The 16,568-nt window shown below is 33.8% G+C and overlaps 1 protein-coding gene and 1 pseudogene across 2 annotated transcripts; both read left to right on the top strand.

Moving 5' to 3' along the window:
* Nucleotides 1–37: 37 nt before the first annotated feature.
* Nucleotides 38–2,411, top strand: LOC100791664 (F-box/LRR-repeat protein At4g29420-like; annotated as a pseudogene).
* Nucleotides 2,412–6,482: 4,071 nt separating this feature from the next.
* Nucleotides 6,483–15,837, top strand: LOC100797999 (zinc protease PQQL-like). 2 transcript variants are annotated; one of them, XM_006580427.4, is made up of 21 exons: nucleotides 6,483–6,847; nucleotides 6,956–7,202; nucleotides 7,301–7,426; nucleotides 7,566–7,703; nucleotides 7,797–7,931; nucleotides 8,040–8,297; nucleotides 8,418–8,555; nucleotides 8,632–8,701; nucleotides 8,809–9,022; nucleotides 9,822–9,927; nucleotides 11,521–11,754; nucleotides 12,148–12,312; nucleotides 12,389–12,538; nucleotides 12,618–12,709; nucleotides 13,003–13,084; nucleotides 13,200–13,283; nucleotides 13,392–13,508; nucleotides 13,591–13,701; nucleotides 13,872–13,952; nucleotides 14,447–14,641; nucleotides 15,185–15,837. In XM_006580427.4, exons 1-21 carry the CDS (start codon nucleotides 6,639–6,641, stop codon nucleotides 15,281–15,283), a joined length of 3,051 nt encoding a protein of 1,016 aa, XP_006580490.2. In that variant the 5' UTR covers nucleotides 6,483–6,638; the 3' UTR covers nucleotides 15,284–15,837. The 2 variants fall into 2 exon arrangements, with proteins under 2 accessions (XP_006580490.2, XP_014631341.1); XM_014775855.3 differs by lacking the exons at nucleotides 6,483–6,847; nucleotides 6,956–7,202 and having other exon boundaries at nucleotides 7,340–7,481.
* Nucleotides 15,838–16,568: the final 731 nt, after the last annotated feature.

The raw sequence follows: 16,568 nt of genomic DNA on the forward strand, positions 1-16,568 counted from the left end.
TCTTTCTCTCTGTGTTGAAATCAATTTGGGAATTCCGATGGGGATGATGGAGGACCCTCCAGCTTTGGTGTTGGCGGAGATTCTAAGTCGTTTAACGGACACGACGGATATGGCGCGGTGCAGGGTGGTGTCGAAGAGCCTAAAAACAGCGTCGTAAGAGGTGTGGTGGTTGAACCTGGTGTGTTCCATGTCCCTCCCGCTACCTCAAGTCCCGTTCGGCGGAGACCAAGCACCTCGTCACCCCCTTCAATACCGTCTTTACAAGCCTCGTGCGCCTCTCCGGCAACCTCGAATCCGTGTCGCTCAGCGTCGACCGCGCCCTCAGCGGCGTCTCCTTCGAAGACGTGGAGGACGAGGCCGACGATTTCTACCTCACCGACATAAACTTCATCAGAGAGTGGCTTCCCTCTGTTTCTGACGCTCTCAAATCCTTCTCCGTCTCCGATTTCTGGGTCCAGTCTTGTTGGCGCCGATCCGAAGCTCTCTCCCTCATCTCTTCCACGTGTTAGCTTCTCAATTCTCAATTCTCAATTTCCCTTTTTTCTTCTTTTACAATATGCAGTTTCTTACGTCTATTTAGAATAGTATTGAAAGAACCTAATCGTATGTTTTGGTATGGTAAAAGAAAATTGAGGGAAGTAATAAAGGATCCATTTGTTAAGGTGGAAAGAAAATAAGAGAAAAGATAAAAATTTGAAAGTTGAATTAAAGAGAAAATGAAAGAAAGGAAAATTTTGAACTTTTGTTTCAAGAAGACAATTTTTCTCTCTCTTTCTCTTTTATTTTCTCTCCAATCAAGCACAAGGAAATACAGTGCTATTCTGTTTTCTTTTCTCCATATTAAACATACCAAAACTGTGGAAATTTGAATGAAGGAAAGAGTAATGAATTTTTGTTTTTTAGTAGTCTAACACTTTTCTTTTCACCTTCTCTTCAATCATGCAAAATAATGTGTTGTATTCCTCTTATTTTCATTCCTTCCATCCAAACATACCATAATTGTGTCTAACTTTTGTCGTTTTACTTTTTGTCTTCCTGGTCTCTCAAGGAAATGTGTGATGTTTTCTGCAGGTCATAATCTTGTGAAATTGGTTGTGAGGAACGCATGGTTATCCGTGGATGGTTTGTGTTTGATGCCAACGTTGACATATTTGACCCTTGAGTTTGTGAGACTAGATGATGAGGACTTAAGCCGGATTAATGCTTGTTTCCCTAACTTGACACAACTCAATCTTATTGGGGTTGGTGGACTAAAGGAGACTAGATGATGAGGACTTAAGCAGGATTAATGCTTGTTTCCCTAACTTGACACAACTCAATCTTATTGGGGTTGGTGGACTTAAGGAGCCTAAGATTAATCTCTTACACCTCACCACTTGTCAATGGTCAGTCTCAAATGCCCCACTTTCTTTGATTGTATGTGAACCTTGCCTTGTTGATTTTAATCTCAGATGCATCAAACCAAGGTTGGTTGTCCTTGAAGCCCCTTTGCTGTCCAATTTTAGTCTCTCCCTTGAGAATACTGATGAGCTCAGGTTGAAAAATTGTGCTAATATGCAATGCCTTCAGCTTAGTGTAGAATGCCTCTCTCTTCATTTTTTGTTTAGCATGTTTTGCCACTGCAGCACGGTGAAGAGACTTACCTTGGATTTGGTGGGAAGAACAGAACAGGTTGATGTGGCAGAGTTTGGGATTACTTTGTTGGATTGTTTTCCAAACATAACATATCTTAATTTAGGTCCTGGAGCTTGGCATGTGATGGAGAATTCTTTCAGCTGGGGAGGTTTGAAAGATGGGATTGGGATGAAGATGATAAAAGAACTTATAGCACATCTAGTGGTCCATGAAATGGGGTTACCCTTGCATTTATTTCCTCTGTTTTGGATAAAAGCACTGAATTATCTGATGTTTCACTGCTCATCCACCGTGATGTTAATTCATATCTTGCTGGCAGCCTGATCTCTGTATGCAGAAGCAAATTCCCAAGAGTTAGATTGAGATGGGGAATATGGAAAGAAGGAATCAAAGATACTTGGGTCTCTGATGGCATCTAGTTCGGAGACTGCTTTCTTGTTTATGAAAAGGGTAGTCGTCTTTGATTTGTTGTATTGTAGGTTTATGAATAGACAAGTGGTGTTAAGGACATTGGCAGATTTTAAATATTTTTTGTTGAAGCAACTCCAAGAAGGAAGAATAGATATCAGATGTTATAAACTACCCAAAATATTGATAAAAAAATACTTCCCAAATGTATTGGCAAACTAGAGAAAGTTGGAAGAAACTAGATGAGGGATCAGAAAGGGGAGTATGAACTATGATTGCATTGGTATCAGCCTGATTCTAATCGTGTATATATTTCTTTTTAATTGTAGATACTTACATTTTTTTTAGAATTACATAAATTTTAATCATGTATATATTTCTTTTTAATTGTAGATATTATAGTCATAAATGGTTAAATGAAGATTCTAATCGAGTTCCTCCACATCAAGACATGGAACTCACTCGTGAAAGATTAAAATGCTTCAAGAGGTTCTTCCTTGATGTGGATGTAAGGAGAAAAGTGAATATTGAGTTTGCCAACTTCTCGGATGGAAGAGAAGATTTTGATAATCTTGATTCTTTAAATGATAGAGGTCAAATGGATCCAAAAGTTTGGTGGCTAGTTCATGGCATTAATGCTCCAATACTTCAAAAGATTGTTCTTAAGCTACTTGCGCAACCTTGTTCATCTTCTTGTTGTGAAAGGAATTGGAGTACATATTCATTTATCCATTCTTTAAAGAGAAACAAGATGACACCACATAGAGCTGAAGATTTAGTATTTGTTCATAGCAACCTACGACTTCTCTCAAGGAATACTCCACAATATCATCAAGAGGAAACTAAAATGTGGGATGTAGCTGGAGAAGATTTTGGGTCACTTGATGATTATGGTATTCTTGAAATTGCTAGTTTGTCTTTAGATGAACCAGAGTTAGAGGGTGTCTTTTTCAATGATGATTGCTAGTTTGTGAAATTCTTGAAGACTTGAAGTTGTTAATTCATCATCTTGCTTTATAATTTTTTTTTTTTGTAAAAAAACAAAGCGTACAAATTGTATAATGAGGTCTCTTAGTATTTTTTGTGACTCATTATCATAGGAAAAGTTCTTTTGAGATGATGATGAATATATAAATCTTGATTTTCAATTTAAATCTTTTATGCATATCGCTCATATTTAATTTTATGTAATTTTATTTTATTTAATTATATATATATATATATATATATATATATATAACCGTGTCTGTATCCTACATTTTCAACATTTCAAGTGTCCACGTGTCTGTGTCGTATCCGGTGTCCGTGTTAATGTCGGTGTTTCATAGGTATCAGGAAAAGTTTTTTCAAACTGCGTTGGCAAAGTGGATGCAGTTGGAAGAAACCAGACAATTCATCACTCATCATAAATAGCATTCTTCTTTGGATTTGTGTTGAACTTTGGGTCACCTTGTGAATAGTTGTTTTTTCCCTCAAATTTCTTTGTATAGATCATTAGGAATTGTTGTTGTATTTCTTTGTATAGATCTTTGTCCTGCGCTTTTTTTAGCACATGTATATTTTTGCATTATTCATCGCTGTTGTTTCATTTCATGACTTTTATATTTGGAGATCTGTTAAAAAATAAATATTTATTTTATGAAGCAGACATTTTTTTTGAAAAAAAAAATCGAACACATAATTATGGCCTCATTCATTGAACAGAATGAGTTTATAAATGACATGGGGTTGGCCTCGTTACAAAATGGTCTTCACACCATGTTTTACATTGAAAGGACATATTGGAAAGGCTAGATTTATATAGGCTATCAGCCAAGTTTTTCATGGGTGAAAGGACAGAGTCTAATCTAAGGGCTGCAGAAGTCATGTTGTCAATCAAACCAACCTGTTGCTCACAAGTCATTTTAGCAGCACAATATGTATGCTTACAGATTTGGTTATTTTCCCTTAATGGTATAAACTTGTTTCATGTTTGCATAATCTACAAGGGAAGTTGTTATTGTAGCCTGCCTACCTTCATTGTCACTGTCTCACACTCTTAACTTTTTTCTTGCTAGAAGAATTCAACCCCCTATCTTAAATGCTCTCTTACTTTGTCGCTAAATAAATGTATGGACAAATATGAAGTACCAGGAAGAGATATGGGATACAAATAATTTTGTAGACATTTTTCTTTTGGCTCTTATTGTTCTTCAAATAGTTTTTAGTACTAAAGCTTTTATTAGATCCAAAGAGACTCATTCCTTTCGTATTGCTAATAAATATTTTTTTCCTTGACGTTTACTAGCCATTGGAATGGTTTTTGCCAAGAAAAATTAAGTGGTCACAGCTTTCGATTAAGAAATTTCTTTTTTATTCTAGAATATTTTTAGAGTGTGTTTGGATGGGAGAATTTAAAATTCTGAAAAATTTTAAATTTTAAGAATTTTAAATATTTCAATTGAAATTTTTTTATTTTTAAAATTTTGTGTTTAGATAAAAAAAATTAAAGTTACGAAGATAAAAAGAAATGAATGAAAAAAAAGAGAATATATGATTGATGTGGTAGTTATACGTGTTCCTCTGCGCTCACACACCCTGATCGATGTTCTACAAGGTGGGATGGTATTTTTGGGTTTCAATTTCTCATATTTTAGAAAGAAATTGAAATTTTAGATTTTTAGTTGTTTAAAATTCTAAAATTTTAATTTATTAAAAAAAAAACATTTAAACAATGAATTCTAGAATATAGAAATTCAAATTCTCTATAAATTACTTTTCTGAGTTAAAATTCTCTATTCAAACACAATTTTAGTAATTACTTGTTTGCTGCCAATAAATTCTCTCAAGTTTAGTGTTGTCTTAGTATCCTAAATATAAAGCAATGATTCCAGCTAGAGTTCCCAAAATGAACGGTTTGGACCCAGCTAAATAGAAATAACAATTAAAATATATTTTTCATCATTATAAATTAAAAATAATGTTTTTTTATCTTTATAAAATTTTTAATAATTTTTTTGTTTTCATAAAATTAAAATATATATTCTTTTATTTGGAGTGAAATTTGATTGTATCCAAACCTATATTTATAATCTTTTACATTCGTTATCTACTATGTAAAAAAGTTATACACAACTTTTTGTTGAGTCAATTCGACTCAGCGTGGGTTTTGAGTAGGATTTGCTAATTCCGATCCCGACTTCGCTTGGCAGAGAAATTTATATCCAACTTAAATTAAATTAGTTATATCAGTATATGCGAGTTCAAATTTACTTGCCACACTTAGGTTTAAATTTTCTATGACCATGAGTGTATTAATGTAAATGAGTGTTTATCAGATGAAGACCTATAGGATATGTTTGATTTACTAAAATATAAGTGAGAAAAAAATATGAGTGAGAACAAAATATAAAATTATTTGTTATTTATTTGATTTTAAAAATGATTACAGGACAAAAAGAAATTAATGAATAAACACACCTTATGACTATAATGGACCAATCTCAAAATGAGAAAAACCGATTGAAAAATATGGATATAAATTTTAATACTAATATTTAACAGAGATTTAATAATTTTAAGTTTTAGAGGATTTAATTGTTGAATTTTTAAAATTACAATAACTTAATAAAAATATAAGAGTGAAATACACTCCGCTACCTCATGCTGTATCTAAAAAGGACAGAGACTCTAGACTTGCTCAAATATTACACTCCACCACATTTATATCAATTCAGTAAGAATTTTTAACCAATGCTAACGGAATATTTTAATTAATCAAAGTTAACAAGTTAATCAGCATTAACAACAATCTTAAATATTTTACACCCACCCTGTTTTTTTTTATTAACAACTATAATCACTCTGTACAAAATTTAATTATATTTAAAGTTTCTCATCCCTTCTTAAGAAAGTTATTATATGGGGATTGAATTCATATATATTCTCATTCAACCTATTTGTTCTATTCTACCAAATGAATTATTATTAGTGTATTTTTTTGACATAGTTATTATTAGTGCGTTAAAAACTCAAATTAGCACATTATTGTTAGTATTGTTAGCTTTTAAAACATAAAAGGTTAAATTGAAAAATTAAAACATAAAAAACCAAATAAATATTTTAGTTTAATATTATTATGTTTATTTATATTGTTACCTTTGTTCGCATATATAAGGATTTTTTATATTTTATTGTTTATCTTTATTTATAAGATTTTTTTAGCTGTTTGATATACTAAATATTTAGTTTTTATAATATCCTTAATTAATTATCATCTTTTATTAAGATTGAAGAATAAAAATAATTACATTAATTAATTAGAAAAAAAATAATTAAGTATTTTTTTAAAGAAAATAATATAAATTAATGATAAATTTAATATGATGTACTGAATTAATTATTGTGTTAAAGAAATGTAAATGAGATGAAAGATGAATGTCCACAGAGACGGATCCCTTGGGGAAAGTTGCAAACGTACGCTTTTTATTTTGCTAAAAAAAAAAAGCGAAGGAAGATACATACATAGAGAGAGACAGAGTGGGTAGTAACGTCACTGACACTGGTGGTCAAGTGGCGCAGAATATCACATTGGGAAAGACTGAACAACAGCAGGAATGGAATTACTTCCGGCTGGTACACCTCCGATCTCGAAGAAACAAGGATTCCGATCCCTGAAGCTCGTCAACGTCGACATGGACCAACTCCTCTCCGACCAACCCGTCGGCGTCGACTACGGCATACTCGACAATGGCCTTCGCTACTACGTTCGCTGCAATTCCAAACCTCGCATGCGAGCTGCTCTCGCTCTCGCCGTCAGGGCCGGGTAACCCTTAGCCTAACCTAACCTAACCTAATTCTCCATTTCTATATTATAAATTATTATTCATTCAATTCAATGCTGAATCGCTGATTGTGAATTCGGTCACGGCAGGTCAGTTCTCGAAGAAGAGGATGAACGCGGAGTTGCTCACATTGTTGAGCACCTCGCTTTCAGTGCCACCAAGAAATACACCAATCACGACATCATCAAGTTCCTCGAGAGTATCGGAGCCGAATTCGGTGCTTGTCAGAACGCCGTGACCTCCGCCGACGACACCGTTTACGAGCTCCTCGTTCCGGTCGACAAGCCGGAGCTGTTGTCTCGGGCCATTTCGGTTTTGGCCGAGTTCAGTTCAGAGGTATCGTATCGACTACGCAGAATTCTATTTAATGCTCTGTTTGGATAACTCTGTTTTATTATTCTAGTTTTTATGATTAGATTGTTCTGCGTCTGTAGATTCGAGTCTCGAAGGATGATTTGGAGAAGGAAAGAGGAGCTGTCATGGAAGAGTACAGAGGAAGCAGAAATGCCACGGGGAGGCTGCAGGATGCTCATTGGATATTGATGATGGAAGGTTCAAAGGTGCCTGTATCCAACACTTGCTACTTGCTATTATTAGTCAATGTTAATTAAAATGGTTAGAACATGTACCTTTGAGTTTGAGAATTTTTTTTTATATCAATTGATGTTAGTATTTCTCAAAGTTTGTAATGAATTGCAGTATGCTGAAAGGTTGCCAATTGGACTAGAGAGAGTGATTCGAACAGTTTCTTCTGAGACTGTGAAACATTTTTACAAGAAGTGGTACCATTTATGCAATATGGCAGTGATAGCAGTTGGAGATTTTTCTGATACACAGGTGCTTTGGTTTTTTTTGTCTCTTCTTATGTTTGTATGGGAATTATAACAGTTTTGTTTGGTCGTTCTGTAATTGCTCTCCTTACAATTGCAGGGTGTAGTTGAGTTGATAAAGACTCATTTTGGCCAGAAAATTCCAGATCCTGATCCTCCACTTATACCAACAATCCAGGTTCCATCACATGATGAGCCACGTTTTTCATGTTTTGTTGAATCGGAAGCTGCCGGGGTAAGTAAGTAACGAACCATTAACTTTTAGTGTAAGTTACATGATTTTTGTTAGTAATTTTATCTTCCTGGGAAAATAACACTTTACTTTGGGTTTTCCTAATAACAGTCTGCAGTGATGATCAGTTATAAGATACCAACGGATGAGCTTAAAACAGTAAAAGACTACTGTAATTTACTTGCAGAATCCATGTTCCTCTATGCCTTAAACCAGAGGTTCTTTAAAATAGCACGTAGAAATGATCCACCCTATTTCTCCTGTTCTGCTGCTGCTGATGTTCTAGTCCGTCCATTAAAGGCCAATATAATGACTTCATCTTGTAAAAGAAAAGGAACTATCGAAGCGTTGGAATCAATGTTAATAGAGGTATTATTTTCATCTTGACCTAAGTTGCATTTTCTTCATCTTTCTCTCTGTCCATTTTCTTCTTTCAGTTTCCTTCTTTTCTCCCCTTTTATTTTGATATTTATGACAGCTATATTTTAGGTTGCAAGGGTAAGACTTCATGGCTTTTCAGAGCGTGAAATATCTGTAGTTCGTGCCCTGTTGATGTCAGAGATTGAATCTGCTTATTTGGAGCGTGATCAAATTCAATCTACCAGCTTGAGAGATGAATATTTACAAGTATTTTTTTTCATATTAAAATGGCTCATAACAAACTATGGGTGATTTGGAGATAACTTTCTCTTTGTTCATGCAGCATTTTCTCCACAATGAACCTGTTGTTGGAATTGAGTATGAAGCTCAACTCCAAAAGACTCTTCTACCACGTGAGTTGATATATCTTCTGCTTTTTTCTTTTGATATCAAATTTCTGGATAAATCAAGTTTGGGAGGCCTTATAATTGAGCTTATAGTAGTTATTTATATCCATTAGATATATCAACATTAGAGGTCTCTAAGTGTTCAGAGAAATTAAGGACATCGTGTAGCTGTGTCATAAAGACTATTGAGCCCCAACCATTTGCCGTGCTTGATGATCTGAAAAATGTTGTTAAGAAAGTCAATCTTCTTGAGGAAGAGGGTAGAATCTCTCCTTGGGACGATGAACATGTTCCAGAAGAAATTGTCACTACAAAGCCAAATATGGGGTGAGTTCAATTTGATCATGAATGTCTTTCTCTATTTTGTACATTACATTTTCATTGGCCAATGTAGTTCTTTGCTCTTTGATTCAACCATGTATGTTTTAGGCAGACTTTGCAACTTTATCCTATTATGAAAGAGTGGTTGGCAATGACATGTTTCTTTCTGTTCTTCCTATGAACTAACACTTACAGTTTTAGTCGTTATCAAAAGATCATACAAATGTGTAAAGAATTAAGCTTTGATGGTTCTTTTTAACTCCTCCTACTTGGATGCATTTAGAGAAAATAAAGGAAGTTCCTTTTCCTTGATAAATGTCATAGTTATTTGGCCATATTTTCCCTTCATTTTAATCCTCCCTGCCCATATGGTTATAATAACAAGAATTCCAAATGAGTTTAAGAATGATTAGAGAAAACTGAAAACACTTCCTTACTTTCTTTTCCATGTAGTACTCAATTGATTATGCCTTTTGGTCTTTTTATTTACTTTTCCATTTAACCCTGTTTCATTAAAATCTTGATTTTTCTAAGTATTAATAACCAATATCATCTGTTTAACCAGCTGGTACTCCATATGTAATGAAGGGTTTAGTATACCAGTTATTTTTTTTTTCGAAAAGCTACTATACCAGTTATTAAACCATCATATGGATCAAATTTCTATCTTTAGGAGCTTCTGGAATGTGACCTCTTCTGTGCAATGATTATTATGACTAGTCTGGTTTTTCTTCCTGTTAAATTTATGTTTAGGAAATCACATTCTAATGATCTAATCTCATTCCCTCCCCCGTCTTCAAATTAGGCATGTTGTGCAGGAATTGAAATATTCAAATATTGGAGCTACTGAACTGATTCTGTCAAATGGCATGCGGATCTGCTATAAGCATACGGACTTTCTTGATGACCAGGTTCCAAACCTCATAGGCATTGCTTATAAAAATTTTCATGGTCATAGTTCATACATATTTCTTGAATAGACACTGACCAACTTCTGTATCAATCTGGTTACAGTATCAAATGACAACTTGCTTCGAATTTGTTAAATTATATGATGTGACCCTAATAGAGTATAATTAAGATGTTTTTATTTATTGGCAAATGTTAGTTTGTTACAATGTTAGTTTTGTTAGCTATAATTAAGATATTGTGTAAACCACTATTTTTGTCCCTAAAAGTATATAGCATTGCCACATTAGTATCTGAAACTAAGAAAATTTCAAATATGTCTATGAAAGGGCAATCCGTCAATCACATTTGTCCAAAATCAAAAAAAATGTTAACATATGCTTAGGGACCAAAATGACATTATGTGGTTTAGTTTAGGGACTTGGATGAAAAAAATTGAAACTTTCAGGTACTTATTTGGAATTTCCTTAGTTTCAGGGACTATTTTGACAATGCTATACACTTGCAAGGACTATAATGGTGGTTGTTTACTCTAAGATACTCAAATCTAGGGTTTTTCATAGTCGATCTAATCCAACACAAATCACAAATTCCAAAGCAAAACACCCAAAACAAACAATTGATATTTTTTTTTTTGGATTGGAGTGGTTTTAGATTTGTATTTTGAAGTTTTAATCCAAACAAATTTATGTGCATTATTGCATGAGGTTGTGCACAAAAATACCTAACCAATTTTATTTTTTTTATTGGGTGGATTAGTTTTTAGTTTCTATCTGAAAATTGATCTAATCCCAATCAAACTGAATTTATATGCTGATGGGCCATTCACCCATGTACATAGAGGAGAGAAACAAAAAAATGGGCCTTACAGTAGCAAAGGCGCATAAGAGAAGAGGAGAAAAAAGGGACAAGCATGGAAATTTGATGGAAGAAGTGAAAAAGTAGAGGAATCGGTTGAAAGAGATAGGGAAATGCATAATAGAATGGATGGCTGGAAAGAGGAGATTAGGGGAAGAGAATTGGAGGATGAAAAATGTAATGATGAGGAAAATCATATGTGGGAAGGGTGGAATATGAGGAGGCATAGGAACATTTTAGGGTTGTCAAGGTTGCCTTGACCTAGGGAGGATTGTGCACTATCTTATAGTGTCCATTCCAATTTTTTTATTGAGCTTTCTTGTTTGGTTTCTATCTGCTTTATTCTGTACTTTCTGGTATATTCTTTGGTTTATCAGAGATTTTTATGAGCTGTAAGGGGTTGAGCTCCATTCCTTGAAGCTGAATACTATCCCGAAATTTGGTTTCTATTATATACGTAATTGCATGTGTGTATGTGTGCATGAAAAAGAAAAGGGAAAGAAGTAATTCGAATCAAAATAAAATAAAATCAGAGCTTCTTATGCTGCCTGTAGTTCAAGAGATTTGCGTATCCTGTCTTTTACTAATTCAAAATTGGAATTAGCATACACATGCATTATGATTAAGCATCTGCTGATACTCATACTCCCATGAGTGGTGTCTCATTATTAATGGCGATGTTAGAATTTTAGCATGAATAAGTATATCAGTTCTAATCTATAGATGTGTTTTAACAGGTTATCTTCACAGGGTATTCATATGGGGGCTTATCTGAACTCCCAGAGAATGAGTACTTCTCTTGTTCGATGGGACCGACTATTGCTGGGGAAATTGGTGTGTTTGGTTATAGACCATCTGTCCTAATGGATATGCTTGCTGGCAAGAGAGCTGAAGTCGGTACCAAGATTGGTGCATATATGAGAACTTTTTATGGTGATTGTTCACCTTCAGACCTAGAAACTGCTTTGCAGGTATATTTGATATAATTAGCAAAATTTTGAGAAAACATTTTTTGTTTATGCTTTTAATTACAAAATTGACACCTTATTTTCAATTTGTTTCTTGTTTTCAAATATTTGTACAGGAAACAATGAAAACAACTTTATTTTTTCTGTTTCCTATACAATGCTTTGAAAACAGGAAACAAATTGAAAACAGTGTATCAGTTATGTTATTAAAAGTGAAAAAGAAAATTAAAACAAGAAAAAACAGAAGTAAGCAGGCCCTAATATTTCTTTTCTTTACTCTGTTTTCTATTCTGTATTCACAACACAAACATGCACGCATCAATTCCACTATTTTATGTTGTGCTTATCTTCTTTCTACCTATTCTGATGTCATTCATTTATTTCTTTACTTTCCAGCTTGTTTATCAGCTGTTTACGACAAATTTAACACCAGGTGAAGAAGATGTCAAAATAGTCATGCAAATGGCTGAAGAAGCAGTATCTGCTCAAGATAGGGATCCATATACTGCTTTTACAAACCGTGTAAAGGAGCTTAACTATGGAAACTCTTATTTCTTCCGGGTATGACTTCTGACATCAATTAAGTCATTGGCTGAATGATCTACTTTTGACTTTCATCATATTGTCTGTTTTGCAGCCTATTAGAAAAAGTGACTTACAAAAGGTTGATCCACGGAAAGCTTGTGAATTCTTCAGTACATGTTTCAAAGATCCATCAGCATTTACTGTTGTGATTGTTGGGAACATTGACCCCACTATTGCGATGCCCTTGATATTGCAGTACCTGGTGAGTATGAATCCATTAAACAAAAGCCAGGAGACCTTGAATTATTCTATTCTATACCTATTGATTTCTTTCCATGCAGGGTGGAATACCAAAACCTCCTGAACCTGTTATGCATTTTAACCGTGATGAACTGAAAGGATTACCTTTCACTTTTCCGACATCAATCCATAGGTACATCAATGCACTGTGTTTACAAACAAAAGGTGTTATGATAATTGTTGTATTGTGTTGAGACGACAGGAAAAGATGTGAAAATTTTATTAGGCTCTCAAATGAACTTTACTATGTTTTTCAAAAGAAAAAAAAATTAGACCATGCTTAGGCATCGTATCTTGGAAAAGACTGTATTTTCACTTCTCTTTTGCATCTTCTTGACAATCCAGATGTTACAAACATTTTTCTACATTACCAATTGTGCATGGATGCTGATACACTTTCGAAAATAAACCATATTGTGCTTGTAGAGAAGTAGTTCGGAGTCCCATGGTAGAAGCACAGTGCTTGGTGCAGATATGCTTTCCTGTGGAGCTGAAGAATGGGACCATGGTGTGTTATCCCCCCCCCCCCCCCAGTTTCTCAATTTATGTATAAAATTATAAATATAAAAACATTTATAATCTGTGTTTGGTCCTGTATGGGGGTTGGGGGCTTGATTTGGCAGGTGGAAGAGATTCACTTTGTTGGGTTCTTGAGCAAGCTTCTTGAAACAAAAATAATGCAGGTTCTCCGTTTCAAGCATGGGCAGGTGTATATGCTTTACTATCTTTTTCTTTCAGTTGTCATATGATGATTTTAGCCTTTATCATCATATATGGTATTCTACTATTTCTAAGGCTTTACATCTGTCCATCAGATATACTCTGTAGGTGTTTCAGTATTTCTCGGTGGTAATAAACCCTCAAGAATAGGTGACATTCGTGGAGACATTAGCATAAATTTCTCCTGTGATCCAGAGATATCTTCCAAGCTGGCAAGCTTCCTTCATATGTAAAATAAGTGAACTTTTCAATATGTAACTTTGTGAAAATTACTGTCTTGTAAATCTTTTACAGGTAGATATTGCTTTGGATGAAATGTTACGTCTTCAAGAGGAAGGGCCTTCAGAACAGGATGTTTCAACCATACTTGAAATTGAGCAACGAGCTCATGAGAATGGACTGCAGGTTAGTTGGTCTCTTGAAGTTTGTCTTGTTAGCATCGTAGCCTTTTACTATGCAGTCAATGGAACAAAATAGAGAGACCAAAACATACGAATTTGTATAACCCTCAATTCTCAACTGTAAACAATGATAAAAGTTATAAGCTCCTTTTTTCTTATTTGCTCGTCTTTTAGGAAAATTATTACTGGCTGGATAGGATTTTGCACAGCTATCAATCAAGAGTCTATTCTGGTGACGTTGGCACTTCTTTTGAGGTTAGTGACTATTACATTGTCTTTGTTTTTGTATTTTCCATTTCAATAAATTGAGATGCCATCTGTCATGAGGATTACTATTTGCATTTTGGTTTTCCTCAAACTATCAGAAAGGAATTAATTCTAACTTGTAGTTCTAGTGCATTGCTTTATGGCCAGTGTTTAGTTTGAAATGAAATTTAGCATGAATATATGTAAAAAAAATCTATCTCTTTTAATTGATTTTGATTTTGATAATTGAATGTGACATTGAGATGTTGCTTGCAAGGTATGATCTAATAGTAAATAATCATTCTTCCCCCCCCCCCCCCCCCCCCTAATCATATTACAAAATCAATCAAAATTGTACCATGGATCCTGACATAAGCTGCGTATTTTCAATTAACTGATGAACTGTTTGTATGTTGCAAATTATGATGATATCATAGTTTATGGAATCATGTCTGCTCAATTTCATATAAGTGTTATTAATTGCGCAATTGTCTCTCCTGCAGATTCAAGATGAAGGGCGATCAAAAGTTAGATCATCCCTTACAACGTTGACTGCACAGTTGGCACTAAAAAGAATATTGCCTTTTCCTTGCAAAAACAAGTATACTGTTGTGATTCTAATGCCCAAGGCTTCTCCTTTTCAATTACTGAAATCAGTATTCCAATCTGCTCGAACTAACTATGGCAGAGAAGCAAAGGTCAGTTATATACAAGCATACTGTAGGTAGAATATGCCTAGATTTTTTTTTTGATCGGCAAACATATAATATATATTGATAAATTGAGTACCAGAGGTACTAAAGTACAGCTATATAAATGCCCTTACTCTGGTTCCAATACAGACTAAATGGAGTCTGGTGAGGAACCACAGCCAGGCCATACTATGGTATTAAATGCTACTATTAATCTATGATTATGTCCTCTACTGATACATAAACCCTTGTCTAAGGTTACTAGACCACCGGTTAAAATGAGTTACAAAATCCTTCTTCAAATTTCTGAGCCATGTCCACATGAGGAAAGCTGCCTCATCCATCATTTTGCTGTTGTCAAAAGAGTCGTTGGAGAATATTATGTCATTCCTTTACTTCCAAATAGTCCAGGTCACAGCCAGCCACCAACATTTCCACCGATTAATCCTTAATCCGTCAGCCACTATCAATCCATGTTGGAGGAAATGTAGAATATGCCTAGATGTATGGGAAACAACCATATTAATAGATTACAGTTTTTTGTGACAGATTTTGGCAGGAGTTACTGGCCTGGCAGTTTTGGCATTCAGTTTGTGGAGACGTGCTCAAAATAATAGCAGACATTTGCTTAGCAGAGGCGCGAATTAGAAGTTTTCCAACACTCATGATTCTTTATTTCACTGAAGACACAAAACGTACATAACATTGTGAGAGTAGGTTTTGTAATATATTGGTTAGTGATGACTTAGGAGGCAAATTAGGCTTGAAATGAAACATATGTACATTGATTTGTGCTGGAGAGAATTGTATCGTGCAGCTTCTCTTGCTTTTTTACAAAAGGAACGGGAAACCGGATGGTGGTGCGGCATTGCTTCCATAACCCTGGTTATTTTTCTAATCTTTCAGAAAGCAGTAGTTCTGGTTGACATAGTTCCTGAACAAGTCTGCAGAATAAGAGGGTTGGTGATTCAAGGCACGTTGGCGCTGCATCTGTATGCCCTTTATTATTATTATTTTTTCTCTTTCTTTTTTACCTTTTCACAAGTGTGGGAAAAGAGCAGAAACTTATTTGTTAACTTTTAGGAGCTGTATACCTTTTTTACCCTTTATTGGTTTTGATTTTGACAGAATTAACTATATAGAAAAATTGATGTTTTAAATTCGTTTTGAAATAAATGATTTTGGAAAAAGGTGTTAAAAAATTCATTTGTGTTTAGAAATTATATTTTAATATGTTTAGAAAAATACTCCCGTCTAAATAGTAAAATAAAGTAATTTATAGTATAAATATGGATATGCATATTTTTAAAGAAAATGAGTTTCGAATTTAGTAACTTAAAATATAAAATTAATATGATGCCTTGTCACAAAAGAATTACTTGCTATAATTAATATAAAATTAAAAAGATTTAAATATGTTTCTCAGTTTTTGGTCTCTAATAAAAAAAATTATTTTGTTTTTGGTTTCTAAAGCATTATCTAAATAATTTTATTTCACATTTCAAAGTTTTACTTAAATAAATATAGGGACTAGAAATAAAATAAAAAAAAGTTATTAGAGAACAAAGAGTTTTAAAAAATTATTAGAGTTAAAAAACAATTCAAAAATTGTCCCGAAAATCAAAAACATTTAAGCCAATTAAAAATTATACTTTTGTCAAAATGTTATTGGATATCAATATGAAGTTTTATAATGATAATTCATGCTAATTAAATTCTTTTAAATCTACAATTTTTCTTTTCAACTAATAATTTAAGTGAAAAAAGAAGCTTAAATATACTTTTAAAATTTAGGCAGTGTTTTGATATTCGAGTTTTATCGCAACGACTAAATATTTTTAGTTAAATAAAATAACTTAAGACAAAGTGTAACATTTTAGACGGATTAGCTATTAAGTGATATTAAATTTTAAATTATTTATATTTAATTAAT

Source organism: Glycine max, chromosome 5, assembly GCF_000004515.6.
Source record: "Glycine max cultivar Williams 82 chromosome 5, Glycine_max_v4.0, whole genome shotgun sequence".
NCBI lineage: Eukaryota > Viridiplantae > Streptophyta > Magnoliopsida > Fabales > Fabaceae > Glycine > Glycine max.

Coding starts and splice junctions, on each gene's coding strand:
- LOC100797999 (XM_006580427.4), top strand. CDS start 6,639: ATGGAATTACTTCCGGCTGGTACACCTCCGATCTCGAAGAAACAAGGA. Junction 7,704..7,796: donor GAGATTTTTCTGATACACAG/GTGCTTTGGTTT, acceptor TTACAATTGCAG/GGTGTAGTTGAGTTGATAAA. Junction 8,702..8,808: donor CCAAAAGACTCTTCTACCAC/GTGAGTTGATAT, acceptor TATATCCATTAG/ATATATCAACATTAGAGGTC.